Source organism: Primulina eburnea, chromosome 2 (assembly GCF_022965805.1).
Source record: "Primulina eburnea isolate SZY01 chromosome 2, ASM2296580v1, whole genome shotgun sequence".
NCBI classification, from domain to species: Eukaryota; Viridiplantae; Streptophyta; class Magnoliopsida; order Lamiales; family Gesneriaceae; genus Primulina; species Primulina eburnea.
In genome coordinates this window covers 6,058,074-6,076,837 of record NC_133102.1, presented here as the reverse complement: position 1 = coordinate 6,076,837, position 18,764 = coordinate 6,058,074, and the positions used below count along the sequence as shown (strand labels likewise).

Here is an 18,764-nt window from a genome sequence, read left to right as displayed (position 1 = left end):
GCATTATTAATTTAATCTGTGTTTTTTTATTTTTAATTTTTACACTTAATTAATTTCTAATCAAAATATTAACAATTTTATAATTAAAATTTCAAAAAAATTATAATTTCAAAAAAATATTAATTAATTAGATATTAAACAATAATACAAAATTAATCAAATTAAAAACAAAAATAAAAATAAAAAAAAAACTAAAAAAAAATGTGGCGCAGCAAATTTATGTGGAGCAATTTTGGTCGTTGCTCCAATCCAGCGCCAACTTTGGTGCTGGATTGGAGTGAAATTTCATGGCACCACAATGGTGCCACACCATTGTGGTGCCATGATTGGAGATGGCCTAACACGTTATATATACTAATTATAACTCACACATGCGATTATCTCTGCGTGTATAGATTTTTAGCCTTGATATCTCATAGATGGGTCCACTACTCCTGGTCAATCCATAGTCCAAATGAAAGCCAGGCTCATGACGGGCCCGAGTATTTCCTTGTAAATATCGGGTTCGAGTGTTTAATTAATTAATTCATTATATTATTTTTCAGCAGCACCCTTAGCTGTCCTTCTTTATATCTTCAATCTCTGATTTGAGCGTCGGAGGTGCTACGTCGGGATACCTTCCTGGACTCTTTCTAACGGTCTTATTCGTGATTTCAGGCTCTGGGCAATTTCGAAACATGCGTCTGGACTAATGACACTTGCTGGAATCGGACATTAAATTTGTCGTGTATATCAAGCTTATTTAATTATTTTAAAATTTAGTAAAGTAGAAACTAATGATAATTTTCAAGTTCAAAATTTAATGCTTACTTGTATAATGAATTTACATGTTCTATTTCGAAAAAATCTATCGAAAAATATATGGCATGGACCCCGAACGATAAGATATATATGTTTATATTGCTTTTTATGCTGATTTTATTTGAACTTCATTTTAAGCAATAAAATTATTATTATTATTTAAATCACAGCTAGAGTTTTAGTGCGAGTTGCTAGAAATATTAAAACAAGAGCAACAAACACTTGCACGAAGCCATACCCACTTCCACATCTAGTGACCGATCGAGTCCGTCTTATTTTTTTAATTTCATTGTTTAAAAATTTAAAACTGATTATATTTTTTTTCATTTTCTTCGCTAATATTTGTTCTTGTCCTCCTTGACCTCAATTTTCTGGCTCCGTCATTGTCCACACACACACACACACACACACATATATATATATATATATATATATATATAAAAGTTTTGATATCCTGCACATTTACTGTGCACACAGATGATGTGTCACTCATCCATTAGATGCGCAAATTTTTTATATTTCATTACTTCTAATGAGTAAGTGACACATCATCGATGCTCACATAAATATACACAATAAACGTGCAACATTTCAAAACTATATATATATATATATATATATATAGACACACATCGGAGTCATGTGAGGCAACTACTGCCGGTGACTCCAAATTCTTGGTTTCATTTATTTAATATAATATAATAATATATTATTATTATTATTAAATGAAAAAAAAATTGAAAATTGGGCACGACATTAGTTTGGCCAGCTCTGTTCTCTCTGCCAAACACAAACAATTCTCATTTCATCAACAAACCCCAAATAAATAATAAATAAATACTGTCTTTTTTTCTTTTTTCTTTTTTCTTTTCTCTTTTCTATCCACACACATACACACACACACAGGGGCTCTATAAAACACCATCGCTCCACCTTTTCAACGCTTCTCTCTACCAGATCTCTCCTCTTTTGAGATGCGTACTTTCTGATACAATCTCCCTCTTTGGAGTCCCTTTTCTAGGTTCTTCCTCTTTCTCTCTCTACAATATACATTGCCTGTATACGTATATATGTGTGCGTGTTTCTGTGTGTGAGTGGTATATGTAAATGTATATGTAATGAGTGTGCATACATATAATCCATAAATGCGCACACAAAAACACGCAAGTGGCGGAGAACCCATTCGGTGTATTCAATTGTTTTCGTTGTTTTATGCGTTTTCTGATGTGGGTTTTGTTTCCTTTGCCTTTTAAATATATATGTATGTATGTATATATATACACACACACAGACCTTTTTATTCTCTTGCTATGACGCAGAGTGTGCAAGGGAAAACGAGATTTGAGGAGACATAATGAGTGAAGATAGGAAGAGGAAAAACATGGAGAATAATGGTGGAGCAGGAGGAGGCGCAGTCGTTTTGTTCAGCGATGAGGAAGTGAGAGACATTAGTGGATTCCAGCGATGTGATGATTACGTAATGGTGACGTGTGGCTGCACAAGCCACACTTATGGAGATGCTGTTGGGACTCTTAGGGTTTTCGCTTCTGGCGAACTCGAAATTCGCTGCGAATGCACCCCGGGTTGTCAAGAAGGTTTGTAACTATATCTATATTTATGAACTTGCGAACTATCATACGACTGTTCTTTGTTGTTTCCGACGCATAAAATTAAAATGTGCCTGTAACACGTGAAAAACTAGTATTTTTACTAGTAATGGGATTCTGATGTGGTGCATGAATGTCTCGATGGCTTTGTTACATGGGTTTTATTAAGTAGAGTTAGGGGTTTGATTGGTTTATATGTAAAATGTGTTCTGATTTGTCATATAGGACTGGTGTGTTCTTGTTTTTTTGGTGAAGGCTTCAGTTTCTAGCTATGGATGTCGTCATGTGGTTCATGATTAATGTATTCTGATTGTTCATTCAAATATTGTGTTTTATGGAGTTTGAGAGGTACCAAAAGCATATACGGTGGATGAGGCGACCTACCACATTCTCCGAGTATGATTTTATGTAATTTGGTTTAGGCAGAGCTCTGTTGTTCTGTTTGAAGAAAACGAAATCTGCAATCTTTTATTTGCTGGTGGGATGTTACTTCTGGGTTTTCTTGTATGTGGATTTGATTTCCCAGTTTGCATTTTGCTGTAAAATCTGGTTCAAATCTTGTGATTGATTAAACGGGGCTGAGAAATAGGACTGCTTGATGATTGAAATTCCACCTTATCTATGTGGCAGCATATTTAGTTATTATCCTGGAATTCTACGCTAATAGAAATTTATAAATAATTAAGCTTTTCTGCTCAAGGATCTAAGCGTCGGATATATTTTTCTCTATGAAATAACCACTCAAAAGCCTGTTAGTTTAGCAAGATCGATGACAACCGTATATAGTTCTTGGAGTCAAGTTATGTTAATGCATACATTTTGTGTTATTGTCTTGGATCACAGCTCGGACAAGAGCTGAATTTCTTTTAGCTTCTTTATGAAAGTTGTGCAGTTCCACTTCGGAGTTAGTTAAAACGTCTTCCAAAGTTTAATTAATCGTCTGGCTCATTATAATACATGTAATGCCATATTGTGTATGCTTTAGTCATGTACCTAATCAAAATTTTGTGGCCTTAAACGCGGTTTACTTGAAAGTTTCTGTATGGCATGCTCGATTTCCAAGGAATATGGTATTTAAATTATAAAGTTTAGTTAATGATGTGTATTTGCCTACTACTTTTCTTTTCTTGTCACATAAAGTAGCCAAAGTATTTCGGAAAATGCATTGATTAAATGTCTTACATCTGCAGTCTGCACATAATCATTTACTGCTCCTGACTGGAGCACAGTTTAAGTACTCAATTAATCATAATTAACTTTACTTTGTTTTGATTGGTTTTGCTGAAAAAAACTGGATTTATGTGATTAGACAAGTTAACTCCAGCTGCATTTGAGAAGCATTCTGGACGAGAAACAGCTAGGAAATGGAAGAATAATATATGGATTATTGTTGATGGAGAGAAAGTTCCTATATTTAAGACGTCCCTGCTCAAGTATTACAACGAAGCATCGAAACATGCAAATGGATCACAGAGATCAACTGGAAAAACCGGTCATCGTGATGAGTTCATTCGATGCAGTCAGTGTAAAAAATTGCGCAGGTTCAGACTTCGCAACAAGGAAGAATGCCAGATTTACCATGATGCTTTCCTAAGTTTGAACTGGACATGCAGTGATATGCCTCATGACAAGTATGCTTTTTCTCATTGAAATCATGAAATTTTTACATGGTGATATAACTAAATTTCAAGCCACCTATGGCGCTTTAAATAATATATCTATTTATACATGCTTATCATCTTGTTATCTCAAAAAAATCTTTTTGGATGTATAAAAATGTTCTTTAATCCGAACTATTTCCCATGATCACTACATCATACATTTTGGTATGCGTTAGTAAATACCTTCATGATAATAAATTTCAACCACAAGCTTATATTTGTGTGCTAGCTACCTGTTGACTCTAAGAGTTGTGCAATTTAAGCTGTTAAGTTGCATTTGAATCTTCCTTTCTTTGCTTCAACCACTATGTTTTCCCTTCAAGGACTCGAACATTGGTTAGTTGGGATATTGTTTCCTCCAGGATATCTCAATATAGCAAATCATCAAGATTTGAGGTCAATCATTGTGAGGATATTATCACAATGTGCTTCATGTTCATCTAAAAATAGAATTTTCTGTCAGTATCCTATTGAGAAAAAAAATACTCTTGGCATTGCATTGATTTGAGGTTACTTTTCAAAGTCACTAAAGTATCAACATGTTTTTTTGAAATAGAAATGTCATGAAGCTTCAGAGTAGATATTCTAGTAAATCTTCTGCTCGTTGAATCGTATAATAATCCTTAAGCAGCTTATGCACAGACTATGCTGATTGCATCCTAGGAGTTCGTATACGGAAGCCTAGCTCAGAGAATGTCATGCGCTTTCTATATTTATTTATCGTCATTGCTTGAAAGACTAAACTTTGCCGAGTGCGCACCACTGGACTAGCAAGCTAAAAATAAAAGGGCTACTCCTGGCACCTTTTATGTCTTTTGTCTTTCTGCTTTACTTTGAGAAAACATAATATTCTCCTACGTAAGCACTTCCTTACACTTGGTAAACTGATTCACGTCATGCAACATAAAGTTGATATTATTTATAGTAGTCTTCGTTAAATTCCTCATCTTCTTATGCATAATGGTTTCAATTTGCATTTTCAAGCTTTGGGGTTCAATCTAAGTTGTATTTTTTTTATCAACATTATAATGCAGATGATGTCTTAAGTATGTATGTTGATTGATTATGTTTTGGATTGGTCACTGTTTGAAATCAATTATCACAGTCGTACTGTCCCAAAAACTTTTATTGCGGCCAAAGTCTCAACATGCATGTTTTTCATGAATGTTGCATTGTTTGTTACTGCACTTGGTAATGATCTTCCAAAGATTTCTAAATGTATTTGTCATCAGAGGATACTGAAAGAAGAGCCTTATTTTTCCTGAAAATATCAACTGGTATTTTGTTTGAGTGTATTCTCTCTTTGATGAGCTTTTAAGCTAAATATTATGTGGTGCAAAGTATTCCTCCTTACCCAATAAACTACATCAGGACGGGTCTAGGTACTCCAGCGCAAACTCATCTTTTAAATTGTGTCTTTCTCAGTGTCTTCATCACCTAGCCATCTACGCATGAATTTGAATTTTTGAGATCCTATTTCACGTCTATCTTCCTTGTACCATCATCTCTTGAGATTTCTAGCGTGTTCTCTTGAGTTTTCTAGAGTATATCTTACATGCAAGATAAGATATACAGGTGAGCAACTAGTTTATGAGGAAAGATAGGATTTCAAAGTTACAAGATGATATCCGCACGGTAAAAGAAGTGCTTTTCATTTGCAGTTAGAAGTAGGTTTGTCCCTGTTACAATGTGGTCCCGGTTCATAGTTGTTGTTATTGTGTGATATGGTGTGCAGTGGCCATTGTGGTATTCGTATACCACTTTGACATCATTGAAGGAGAAGAATGAATTGACTGTCTAAAACTATAGAATAGTAATTTGGATTAATTACTTGGGCAAATGATAATGGATGCGGATTAGTTATCGATGGACTCGTTGCGTAGAATCTTAGTTGCACACAGACTCATCACGTGAGCCTAGAGCGTGACAGAAATCGAGTTATCAATTAGCACGATCGTTTATCAATTAGCACGATCGTTAGTTTTGCAGCATTCGATAGATGCACATCCATTTTCATCTGATTCGCTGATGTGTATCAGAATTACATGTGATGATGACGAGGAGCGAGCGAGCCGGAGGGTATATAGGGGTTGCACTCGCTCTCCAACTTGCAAAGGATGCACCACCTGCGTGTGTTTTGGCTGCCAGACTTGCCGTTTCTCGGGCTGTTGCTGCCAGACTTGCATGGATTTCACTGCAAATGCTAAATCTTGATTGAAGTAAAAAGATACAGCTCTACTTCATTGTCTTGTCTTTTCTTTATTTATCTTTCTTTATTTCCCGTTGGTTCATTTTTCTTGATTAGTATCCTAATCCATAGTGAAAGCAGCAGAATTTGCTGAAAATTTACTCCTTGTGGTAGCTAGAAATTCAGATTACAGTTTCAAAATTTCTGTGCTTTTCCTGAACTAGAACCGGAGTAATTTTGATCATTCAATTTTAGTGATCGAATCTTTATTTTTTTATTCTTTATTTTATTATTATTATTATTATAATAATAATTATTTTTTTATAGAAGAAATGGCAAATCACACCAAGGAAAAGAAATTGAGTTTTTTGTTTCTTTAATGATGTGGAATCTGATGTCGTTATCTTCAGTGTGTGTTAGATAAACATGTTAATATGGTAGTCTTTGAACCATGTTAGTCGATTAAATCTATTAGGATATGAATGATATGAGAAAATATTGAAATGGAAAATCGAACTCATGATCGGACACCCAATAGTCTGAGAGGAGAAAAAATAAGTTTTTTTTATTATTATTACGTAAGAACTCGTTGGGTAAATTTTATCAGTGCGCACTGAGTAAATTTTATCGATGTGTACTGTGTAAACTTTCGAGCTAATGCAGTAGTTTACAAATCATGCTGGTCAAGTACATCGCATTGGCTAAGTATACGAGAAGATATTGATAGGAGAAACAAACTAATGACTACTGATCAAACATTTATTTATTTCACCAATTCGGAAATTGTTCGAGGAAAAAATGTGTGACAGTTTCATTTATCGGTATGCATCCCTGAAATTAATTGGTGACGATTTGATTTATTTTTCAAGATAATATTTAAGAAATTTTGAATTTTTTATTTAAGCCAAATGAATGGTGGTTATGTTCAGGTGGAAATAATGTCACTTGACCAACAATATTATTAATTTGTGATATCATCTCACATCAATTTTTATATATTTTTTTATTGACTTTGACAATATAATATCCTGCAATAAATTTACCGAGTTTTCAAACAATCTCATTCTGAGTTTTCTCTGATTTTTCTAAATCATCTATTTTCCAACAGTGATCGAATTTAAAATAATTTGTGATCCATCATTATTGTTTTTATCAGTTATATCCTAAGAAACAGACGTCAACCAAGTGTCAAGTAAATTCAAACCATTGAAAAACTAAAGGAATAATATAGAAGAGTCGATCGAATATAATGGTGGTGTTGAAATTGAAAAGGCAAGCTAATCGGACTACCATGCCATCATATTAAATAGATACAGCTAGCACAATTATATTTTATCAATTTTCTATTTTTGTTGCATCCAGTTGTATATATACATACATATAAATAACATAAATATATATATATATATATATATATATATATATAATATATTTATCTATATATGTATGCATGTGACTTCTCTGACCCAACTAAGTGTAGCTGCATAACAAAGACATATACCGCTACTTATTATTTGTACTATTTTATCCCAAAAAAGTTATTTCGTAAATATATAAAAAAAAAAGAATTTGGTAAAAAATCTTCAATCAAAACATTTATTTGGATTCATTCTCTATCCACAAAATTGCGGTACTATGTCATACAAAATGTGGTACACTTCATGTGTAAATATGGTACATTTCATGTGGAAATGTGGTACTAAAAAAGTACCCAGTGACTGAACACAAAAAAAAAAAAATCGACGGCTGGAGACTGAAGGCCAATTTCTCGAAAAAAAATCTATTTATTTATATATTCGCATAAATTTTGTGTGTGCTTAGTTTGTTGAAACGCTCCAAAAGCATTGTAGGTCATGTTCTTTGAATGAAATAACTTACATGAATTAGTCGACACGCTGTTTGCACCAAATTTGTAACATTTTTTTTTTCGATATTATGAAAGCTTTAATCTTTGACTTCTGTAAATAGATCTCGATATTTTACGTGGTCATTTATTTTGACTGAATTAATATGTAATAATTAAACAATTATAATAAAAAAAAATAAGGAGAAGAAGAGTTTTTCCTAGACGTTGACATTGCACTATATATAGGAAGGTTCGACGCTATCTGTGGGGCCAGGGGCGGATTTAGAGTAGGGCACACAAGGACCATGGCCCCCCAAAATTTTAAATTTTTTTAGTTGATATTACTATATGAAAAATTGAATATATATATATATATATATATATATATATATATATATATATATATATATATATATATCAGTGGAATCTTTATGCTCAAAACCCTGATTCGAGTAGTCATTTATTTGGGACCTCTTTATATATATATATATATATATATATATATATATATATATATATATATATATATATATATATATAAAGAGGTCCCAAATAAATGACTACTCGAATCAGGGTTTTGAGCATAAAGATTCCACTGACCTGTAAAAAACGGGCCTAACCCTTGGGGATGCGGTAATACATCTAAAAAATTATTCCATCGAACGTACTCCCCTCTGGATCCAGGAATAGCGACATGTACTAAATGTCCTGTCCAAGCCAAAGAACTTACGCCTAAGAGTCCTGACAAATGATGATTCAGACGAGATTCGGCATTTTTGAACCACGAAACGCTCGGTTTCCATTTGGGTTGTAAGTGTAGCCAACCCCCTATATATATATATATATATATATATATATATATATATATATATATATATATATATATATATATATATATATATATATATATATATACCCACCACAACAAATTAAAGAGAATGTATCTTCATGGCAAGGCAATAGTTTCTATACCAATAAACCCAGGGTTCAATCCTAGATTTTGCTTCTTTTTTTTTTATATAATTGATTTACTTTTAATTTTTTAATATTTTATTACTTTTACATTTATCATCTATCTATGAAAAACATTTTCAACTATCAGGTGCTGAGTTTGCGGACTCTTCTAGTTTCTACTGTTAATACATAACGGTCATTGTCAACTATGAATATCGTCAAAACTAGGCTTTCGAGCAAAATAGATGATGATTTTCTCTCATATGTATTGATGATATTTTTTTTAAAGAGAAATTGCTTAAAATATTTGTATACATGTTATTACTTGAAGAGTTTGAAAATTTTAAGGAACATTGAATTCTTTTTAGTTAGATTTTTTGTTTAAACGTACTATTTATATTTAGTTGAATATAACCGATGAAATTTTTATCTTTATTCTTTTAATATTTTGTCCGTATTTTATAAGCGGCCCCCACAGAGTTGAAATTCTAGATCCGCCCCTGTGTGGGGCACTGCTCCTATAGGATCTGGGCCATTGATTTTAAAGAAATTGGTGGACCTCATATATGTGTATAAATATGAACATTTGATCTTTTTATGAGGCAGTGTCCCACAAGATAGGATGAAATCTTCCATATATATATATACACACACGTTGTGCAGTCAAATAATATTCAATCAAATATAATATATATTAAAATATTATTCAATCAAATATTTAATATTGTCACATATTTTGCGCAACAACCATACATTTTATCTAGAGTTGGACCACTTGCTACTTAAACTTGCATTCATATTTCACTCCGTGAGTCATTTAATTTTTCCAACAACTCAATCTTTCATTTACAATATATATATATATAGAGAAATTCAAATTTGTATGAACTTCATATCGCCAACCGCCATGGGGGGGCAACTATTTTTAGCTGTAATATAGGTAAATAATTTAAGTCATCTAATTTATTATTTGATAATAATAAATTGTTGTTAAGAACATATTTTTCCCATATATGCGAACACATGAGCTTGGAAAACAATTTTTTTTCAATGAACTAATTAAGTATTACAAGCAATATCCAAAAATATTTAGCATGAAATTGAAATTAAGCTTATGATTAAAATGAAATCAAAGAAATCAGGAACGTACATTTCAGATCTAAGTTTGAAATAGGTATTAGTTCGAGTGTAAATAAACGTATAATAAATATGACATTTATCTAAACAATTTTGATACGTTGTCTGCTAATCAAATACATATTTGTTGACATTCATCTATTCGATATGATAAAGCATTTCTAAAATGTATATCAATGGATGAGTCACATTTCATTTACGCCACAGCAGTAGGGATGAACAACATATCAAAACTGTTTATGTAATAACTAGCTACTAACACTAGCAAAAACAATGTCATACTAATACAATAATTAAAAACATAACATTCACTAATAATACAAACCAAAATACAAAAAAAATCCAAAAAATAAAATAAAAATAAATACCAATAATTTTTTTTTAAAAAAAACAATATTTTAATGGTACGACCTTAACATGGCACCACAGAAGGTGCAAATAATAGCCCTCCAAGTTCTCCAGTAGAATGGCACATGACAGAACCTGGTGGCCGTCTTCATGTCCGCAACGCTGGCGCCGCCGCCGCACCGTGAGCATATCCCGGCGGCGGGCTTGCTCCGCCTGACCTTTTTTGTTTGATCAACAAGAAAACAGAAGCACACCATTTCTTTTTTCTGCTTGCTACTGAAATTATATTTTATATTTCTGATGGGAAAAAATAAAGAAAATGAGAGGGAAGAAGTTCTGCAAGAGAGTGCTTTTGTTAGGTTATGTTTCATAAAGAGGAGGGTACGTATTATATAGGCATTAGCTAAGGGAGTTGGATGGTAGATATGTTCTTTAAATTTTTTTACTACTTGATTTTTTTCTTTTTTAAATTCACTGGTTTAATCCGCGTACAGGTAGTGTTCAGAAAATGAATATTATTATATTTCCATATTATTTTCTGGAAAAAAGTTTTCAGAATGATTGTTGACATGTTTTAGATTTGACAAAAATTTGTGTGAGATTGTTTCACATGTTATATTTGTGAGACAGATTTTTTATTTGGGTCATTCATGAAAAATTATTATTTTTTATGCTACGAGTATTACTTTTTATTGTGAATATCGGTAAGATGGACTCGTCTCACAGATAAATATTCGTGACTTACTCTTTACATTTTGGTCCTCGGATAATCAAAATTGTAGATTGTTCCCATGAAATTGTATATATATGAGTTGTTTTAAAGCAATATTTTCACATTATATGTATGAGTAGGAAAAATATCGAATTTTTGGTATATCGATATTACCGTACAGAAAAATATAGAATTTACGGAATTTTTATGTACCAAATTTCGATACAGTACAGTAACAATACCGAATTTTTAAGTGAAATAATGGTATATAAATTCGAAAAGTTTGGTCTATAGCGTAATACTTAAATATCGAAAAATATATATAAAATTAATATTATTATTATTATAAAATACGTCAACCACTTTGTCGTACGACTCAAAAGATTTGATTTACATAATTATATTCAAACTTACATTCAAATATCGAAGAAAACAACATCATACCATAAACATCACATTAGCCTACATAGCCCAAAATGAACGGTTGGGATTAATAGTAATGATGAATTCATCGGTCCGATGGAGGCTAATTTTGTTGAACTGGAGTCCGGGTGGCAATCCAGCGCTCTGGGCCAACTCGGTGCAGTTGATACAACGATTGAGACGTTGAGGGGGAAATGGGCCATCCTTTAAGACCCACGGCAAACTTGTTCCCCTCGAACAGCTAATTTACTGACACTTATGATACATAGATAATAAATATTGATTGATTTAAGAGGCAATTTTCCAATTTTTATGTTTAAAAAATTATTTTATTTCCAGGCAATACTTCATTTTGGAAATTGAAAATGAGACAGTTCAGTTTCTTAGCTATAACTGAAAATGAGACAGTTCAGTTTCTTAGCTATCCAAAGATGCCCACGAATGAAACATGATGTTTGTAACCATGTGCTTCTTTCATGTTAAATTTTCATCATTAGCTATAACTTTTAACAAACGAAGGATAAGGTATGTTGTAAATGGCTAGGGATGTAAATGATTTAAACCAAGCCGAACAGTATCAGGCTTGAGCTTGGCTCGTTTAAGATTAATTCAAACTCAAGCTCGAGCTCGAGCTTGATTCGAGCTTTTATCATCTGGCTTGAGTTTGGCTCGTTTAAGATTGATAGAGCTCGAGCTCAAGCTCGAACTTTATTCAAGCTTTTATCATCAGGCTAGAATTCGACTTGTCTTGAAATTACTAAGCTTGTGAAAAGCTCGAGTTCGAGTCGTTAAAAGCTCGTTTATCATGTTAATCAAGCCGGGTTCGAGCTTGGTTTATTAATAGCTCGTTTATCATATTTAACAAGCCTGACTTGAGCTCGGCTTGTTTTCGAGCTCTTAAAACATATAATTGAGCTCGAATTTGAGCTTGATTCGAGCTTGTTAAAATTAAATATCTATGAAGTAATTTTATATTAGACATAAAAATTTAACTTTTATTAGTACTAATATTTTTATTTGTCAACTCAACAAATGAGTCAAGCTCGAGCTTACGAGCCACCTAAACGAGCCAAGCCGAGTTCGAGCTCGCGAGCCTATTAACGAACATGTTTGCGAGCTCACGAGCCGAATACACTTAGGCTTGAGCTTGGTTTGATTAAGTTGTCGAGCTCAAAATCGAGATTGAGCTTGGTTTGATATGATTAACAAACGAACTCAAACAAGCTTTTTATCGAGCCGAGCTCCAAATAGCTCGCGAACGGTTTGGTTTGTTTACATCTTTATAAATGGCGAATAAAAATTGTTGGGACATGCTTTCTATATATTAAGCTTTCAATAGACTTGTTGCCCAATGATTGATTACTCGACTTCTGCTTGCCATGGTACTGAAATGAACAAAGTAATGTCTCACCCTCAAGAGACATGTTTCATGAGCACACAACAATGACCACAGAGCTCCTTTTCCCTTTCCTCCATTACGGGCTCGAAACTCCGCCATCCGTATCCGTTCGAGGCCGTGTCAAAGACGTGCACCTCGTTTCTCAGTCGTGACTCCCCTCCAGGAACCTTGTATCCCGTCAAGAAATACAGCTGGTTCCCTATCGGTGCCATAGTCAGGTACATCCTCCGCATCGGTGCAACTTGATTATCTTGAGTGAAATTCTGCGAAAGATTGTCGCAGTGAGACCCGTGCACTACATTCCATATCTTTTCTGTCTCGTTGTAAATCTCGATATGTCCCTTCCAAGGTTTCAAACAGTCCCCTGAGCTGAATAGCTTATCATTGATTGCGACTATCTGGTATGGAGGGATGTCAAGATCCCACATTCTAGCCAGAAATTTCCAGCTGTAATGGGAAAAAAAACTTAGTCAAAGGAGATCAAAAGGCACTTATTTTGAATACTCCAACTTATGAAATATCGACAAATAATAATTTCATGCACAACAGTACAAGGGAGAAAGAAGGGTCAAAAGTCACCACCCAGAATAGGCCCTTCTTTCCGCTCCGCCTGTACTACTTACCTATCGTGTTCAGCGTCATAGACTTCCGCAGAACTTCGTGTCATGATAAATGGACCTGAGATTTTGTCACCGTCATCTCCCTTCTCTGCAAATCCTCCCAGAACATGTATTTTCCCTTGCCATGTGGCTCCTACACACTTGTATCTTTTTGTACTCATGTTTGCAAGAAATCTCCATTCATCCAAACTTGTGTCATACATCTCTGCAGATGAGATCCCCCTAGCTTGATCTAATGTACCTTGCCCCCCTGCAACGTAGATTTTGTCGCCACAGACCGTGCAGGCGAAGTTGAATCTCGGTGAATTCATCGGTTTGCATGTGCCCCAAGAATCCGTCCTCGTGTCGTACCTGCGAACGCAGTTAAGGACCATTACGTCTTTTTCCTCAACAATGTCAGTGCCATTTGATCCCACCACCTTTCGACAAAGACGACCGCCGATAATGTAAATATGGTGTCCTATCGAAACCATCGCAAAATCCTTTAGAACAAGGTTGTCCCCGAGGCTTGAAGTACACTCTGGTATGGACGTGACCCGATGCCACGAATTGTTAGATGGATCGTAACAGTCTATGAAGTTCGAGATATTGGAAGACGCATCCTTGAAGCAAAAAATTGCGTAGATCAGATAGTTACGAGTCTCGGAAGCGTCGGAGGAGCGTCCAGAGAATCGCGAAAGCGAACCCATGTTCGATTCCTATATATATTTCGGACGAAAAAGAAACGCTAGATTGTGGCTATGGTCTTGCTATAGACCATATTCTACACGCCAGGAGAAGGTAAAGAGATTTTGATTCTTTGCACAAGGCCTAAATAAGTGATCGGGCGTAAACTACAATGGTCATTTGATAACTCTGTTTCTGTTGTTATCTTAAAAAATATGAAGCATAGGGTGACAATTTCTATGCCATGTTCTTGTTATTTCGGGGATAACGTTGGGATATTTTGCAGAATAAATTTTGTTGGCATTTTCGAGAACCAACAATTTTTGTATCGAAAAATAATATTTGAAGAAGATCGGACATGATTAAGTTATATTACATTAACTAAATTTTCTCAATAACTCAAAGAAAAAGCACCAATACTACTGTATTAATCCGTCGCCCCCCCAATGATCCATCCGTTGCCACAATATAAATCTGGTTTTAAAGTGAACGTGTTTGAATTAGGAATGGGATATGTCCAAACTAGCTAGCATGTCCATGTGCTTCCAATTCCAAAAAAATATTGTTACCAAGTTGGAATCCCACATAGTTTTCTCCATTTGGGTTGTTTGTCTGCGGTTACTGACTCGTGTGATTTGTAAACTATTAAGCATATGATAGGTTTTTCATGCACACATCATAAAGATAATGACTACGAGGTCTCGTCGTCAACATAAAAATCGATGTGTTAGAAGTTGAATTTTATATTTCACAAAACTATCCATGGATGAAGCAACAACTAATATAATAGTAAGTGAGTTAATTATTTGTTACCTCTTCTCTACGTTTCTGAAACTTGGGTCTTGAATCTCGAACAACAGTAGCAAAAGTATCAAGTCGAGGTAAGGAGGATCCTTTCTCCGCAAGACGAAATTGCCCGTATCAAAGTGCTATACGTTGCAGGCAATCGTCCCCAATATACAACGACTTCACTTCGAGATATTGCAGCACTACAAATCTCGAATTCAGCGAACAAAAGTATGCAAAAGCTTTCAAGTGCCAAACGAAAATATGCAGCAATATGAGAAATGAGAGCAACAAAAATTCAGCAGCCTTGAACAAACAAATGGAGGGACTATTTATAGACGATCATCGGTTGTGTTGAGGAGACACGTCTCTCAAGACCGGTTGCTTTGAAGAGACTCGATTTTAGCGAAGGGATACAATGGTTGGGCCAAAACCAACCAAGAACATATGCCACTATAGCCAAGGGACGCGCAACTTTCCAGAATCAGTGCTGCGCGCGCAGCCGCACGACAATACGCGCGCAGCATACTGCCTCGCAAGCTGCGCGCACAGCGAGAAGCCGCGCGGCCGCGCACCCTGTTCTGGCCAGATGCTCGAAGTCCAGTGACATGCACGCATCCGCGCGCCCAGTATTGCCCGAGTGCATGCACAATGCACACTGTTGTGCATTCTTGTTGAGCTAAAATTTAATTTCGAAATAAATTTGGTCTAAAAAGATTAACTTTGGTCAAAGACCGCACCGTACCAAACCGACCGACCCGAGACGAGCGCGCGCGTGTATGTTTCACCGAGACACAACCTATTAGCGTCTTCCCCCTTCTAAAAACTTCTGGTACTCTTTGGGGCCCAAACCCTTGTCTCAACTTGGAGCTTATTAGGGAAACTTCATTTGGTGATTTTCTCAATGTGAGATAAGTCACATTAAGACATCTCACTTCCCTTTACCAACTCATCACTCTCTTCATTATTCATTTATCTCCAACAAATTATTATCATTATGTAAGGACCGTGTATCGTATTATCGTAAATCTCATATGATTATCGATAATTAATGAAATTGTCATGTGACTAGGTATATGAAGTATATTATGACAATGAATTGAGAAATGAATATTGTATATGAATTTACGTTGTACGAACTTGATTTGAAAGGCCGGACGCCAATATAGTACAAAAACTAATAATTTGTACAAAACATGTGGCGCCCGAGCGGTATAAAATTACCGCCCGAGCGCCAAGGTGAGAATTGCGAGCATTTGGGCAGAACATGCTGCGCCCGAGCGGTAGTTTTTGACCGCCCGAGCGCGGTGCATTTGAGACTCGGGGCAGAATGTCTCGCGCTCGGGCGCGAGAATTCTACCGCCCGAGCGCCGAAGCGGTGGAATGATAAGATCAAGTTGCCAATTGTTTTCTTTCTCATTTAACTTTCAGCAACTTTGAGAGACACGAGAGATTTCGAAATTCTTTCTTCCGATTTGACTTCGAGACGTTGTCTAAACGCGAGACAAATTATATATTTGTGATCGTCGCGTCGAGGTCTTCAGACTGAGGTAATTTTCTTCTAGTTTCAGCAGCTTTAAATATCAAGGTGCTGGAATAGCATGTATTTAAAGTTGAATTTCTGATATGTAGTAGAATAACCGACAATAAACTCGTATTCGAAGTCGGAATTGAATTATGATATGATTATGATTTGATATGAATTTTTGAAGTTTCAAATGATATTTGAAACCCATATTTGTGATTTTGGAATATGTTATTGATTGGAATGAGTATGCTATTGATGTAGATAAAGTGTTATATCAATATCTTCAGGCTACATCAATTGGAACGAAGAACTGAGGTATGTTGCGACCGGGTAACATACGACAGGTATCTGTATTATATGATATATGATTGGATTGATTGGATTGGATTGGAATACGTGTCTATGTGCCTATTTGATGATTTGATGTGGCATACATGACATTGAGATTTGAGTATCGATGTACCAATAAATGTTTTGTTAACACACATCATTTTATGCATACATCGATACATGACATGCACGTTGAGCTATGATCCTTGGATACCCTGATATGATTTGATTGGATTCCGGGGTTTGTGAACACAATCGCTATGCCGGTATTATATGACCCGTAAAGCATAGACAATTGTGGCCCCATATGATTGGATATGAGATGTGGGATTGATGGCGCTTCGTCGACGCTATCATACGTGTATTCCCATATCGGCCGGTGTGCCAGCTCGAGCATTGATTTGATTTGATAGCGATTCGATTGATTCTGACATGTGCTCAGTGGATGGGCATTTGACCTGATACCTCCACGACATACATGCATTGCATACCATATATCATTGTTTAGATATCTGTGGTATATATGATTGGTTGTTCCATACGGAGCTTTGCTCACCCCCAAGGGGGGCTGTTGTTGTCTTTGTGTGTGGACAATGGCAGGTACTCCAGGACATCAGGAGACCAGAGAGGGTACTTCTGGAGGGAGCCACAGCTTGGGCTGAGGTTTTATGTATATGTCTTGTTCCTAGTATATATGTATATGTATCTATATACCGGGGCATGTCCCGAGGATATGAGTTGTTTGTTTATGATTGGTTTTGATTTCGTGTGGGCATGTTTTATGATTTGAGATTAAATACTATTTTTAGTATTATAAATCTAGAAGAGATGTTTTGGGCTCGTCGTAAAAGAAATTTTAAACCCGTTTTCCGCTGTGATTACTTAACCCTAATCAAATTGTGTTATAATAACGATTAGGAGCTAAGGGCCCCACACTAGATGGTATCAGAGCATAGCTGGGAATGCTCTATTGAGTCTTGTGTACACTTGAATAGGCACAAATGAATTGTGCGTATGTGTTTGATTTATTTGTATTACTTGCTCTTATGTGATTTGAATTGAGTAAGTATCCGATGAGATTGATAATATGAGATAATGATATGAGACGATGAGATTATGAAATTAATATGAAATTGTGATATTCATCTTTTGATTTGTAGATGGATCACACAAATGAAACTGCGAGTAGCAGTACTGAGAGGATTGTTGGGCAATTTGAAGGATTGTCCATGGATGTTGTGATGGCTCGATTCCAGGATTTGAAACCACCAAGGTTCTTTGGCACTGAGAGTGCTGAACGAGCTGAGGCCTGGTTGAAGGACATCGAGCACTTGTTTAATATTGTTGAGTATTCCAAGGCTCGGAGACTGAAACTTGCTTTGTATCAGTTGAAGGACCGAGCTAAATCTTGGTGGGAAGCCGCTGAGATTGGACTGAAAGAGGCCGGGACTGAAGTCATATGGGATGTCTTCAAGGCCCAGTTTTTGGAGCAGTATTCTCCTCCTTCGTATTATACTGCTCAGGAGAATGAATTCAATAACCTGCAGCAGGGAACGATGTCTGTTGCAGAGTATGCTTCAAAATTTTCTACTTTGTTGAAGTATGCACCTCACGTAGCTGGGAATGCGAGGGCAAAATATAACAGGTTTGTAAACGGTTTACATCCTGCTTTGTACACATATGTTGTTTCTGGATTGCCTACCAGCTACGCAGAGGCAGTTGAACGAGCTAAGACAGCCGAGGCTGGACTTAGGCGGG

General features: G+C 35.5%; 3 protein-coding genes across 3 annotated transcripts; 1 reads left to right on the top strand and 2 right to left on the bottom strand.

Annotated features, from left to right (window-relative positions):
* Nucleotides 1–1,703: 1,703 nt before the first annotated feature.
* LOC140822777 (protein ULTRAPETALA 1) lies at nucleotides 1,704–6,526 on the top strand. The gene is made up of 4 exons (XM_073183651.1): nucleotides 1,704–1,822; nucleotides 2,121–2,396; nucleotides 3,718–4,039; nucleotides 6,109–6,526. The coding sequence occupies exons 2-4, from the start codon at nucleotides 2,156–2,158 to the stop codon at nucleotides 6,281–6,283; spliced, it is 738 nt and encodes a 245-aa protein (XP_073039752.1). The 5' UTR covers nucleotides 1,704–1,822; nucleotides 2,121–2,155; the 3' UTR covers nucleotides 6,284–6,526.
* A 4,056-nt stretch (nucleotides 6,527–10,582) lies between these two features.
* On the bottom strand, nucleotides 10,583–10,905 carry LOC140824525 (uncharacterized). The gene has a single exon (XM_073186105.1). The coding sequence runs from the start codon at nucleotides 10,797–10,799 to the stop codon at nucleotides 10,593–10,595; it is 207 nt and encodes a 68-aa protein (XP_073042206.1). The 5' UTR covers nucleotides 10,800–10,905; the 3' UTR covers nucleotides 10,583–10,592.
* Nucleotides 10,906–13,005: 2,100 nt separating this feature from the next.
* LOC140824524 (uncharacterized) lies at nucleotides 13,006–14,460 on the bottom strand. Its single transcript, XM_073186104.1, has 2 exons — nucleotides 13,700–14,460; nucleotides 13,006–13,523 (listed from the first exon to the last, which is right to left on the bottom strand). The coding sequence occupies exons 1-2, from the start codon at nucleotides 14,383–14,385 to the stop codon at nucleotides 13,091–13,093; spliced, it is 1,119 nt and encodes a 372-aa protein (XP_073042205.1). The 5' UTR covers nucleotides 14,386–14,460; the 3' UTR covers nucleotides 13,006–13,090.
* Between the last annotated feature and the right edge of the window lie 4,304 nt (nucleotides 14,461–18,764).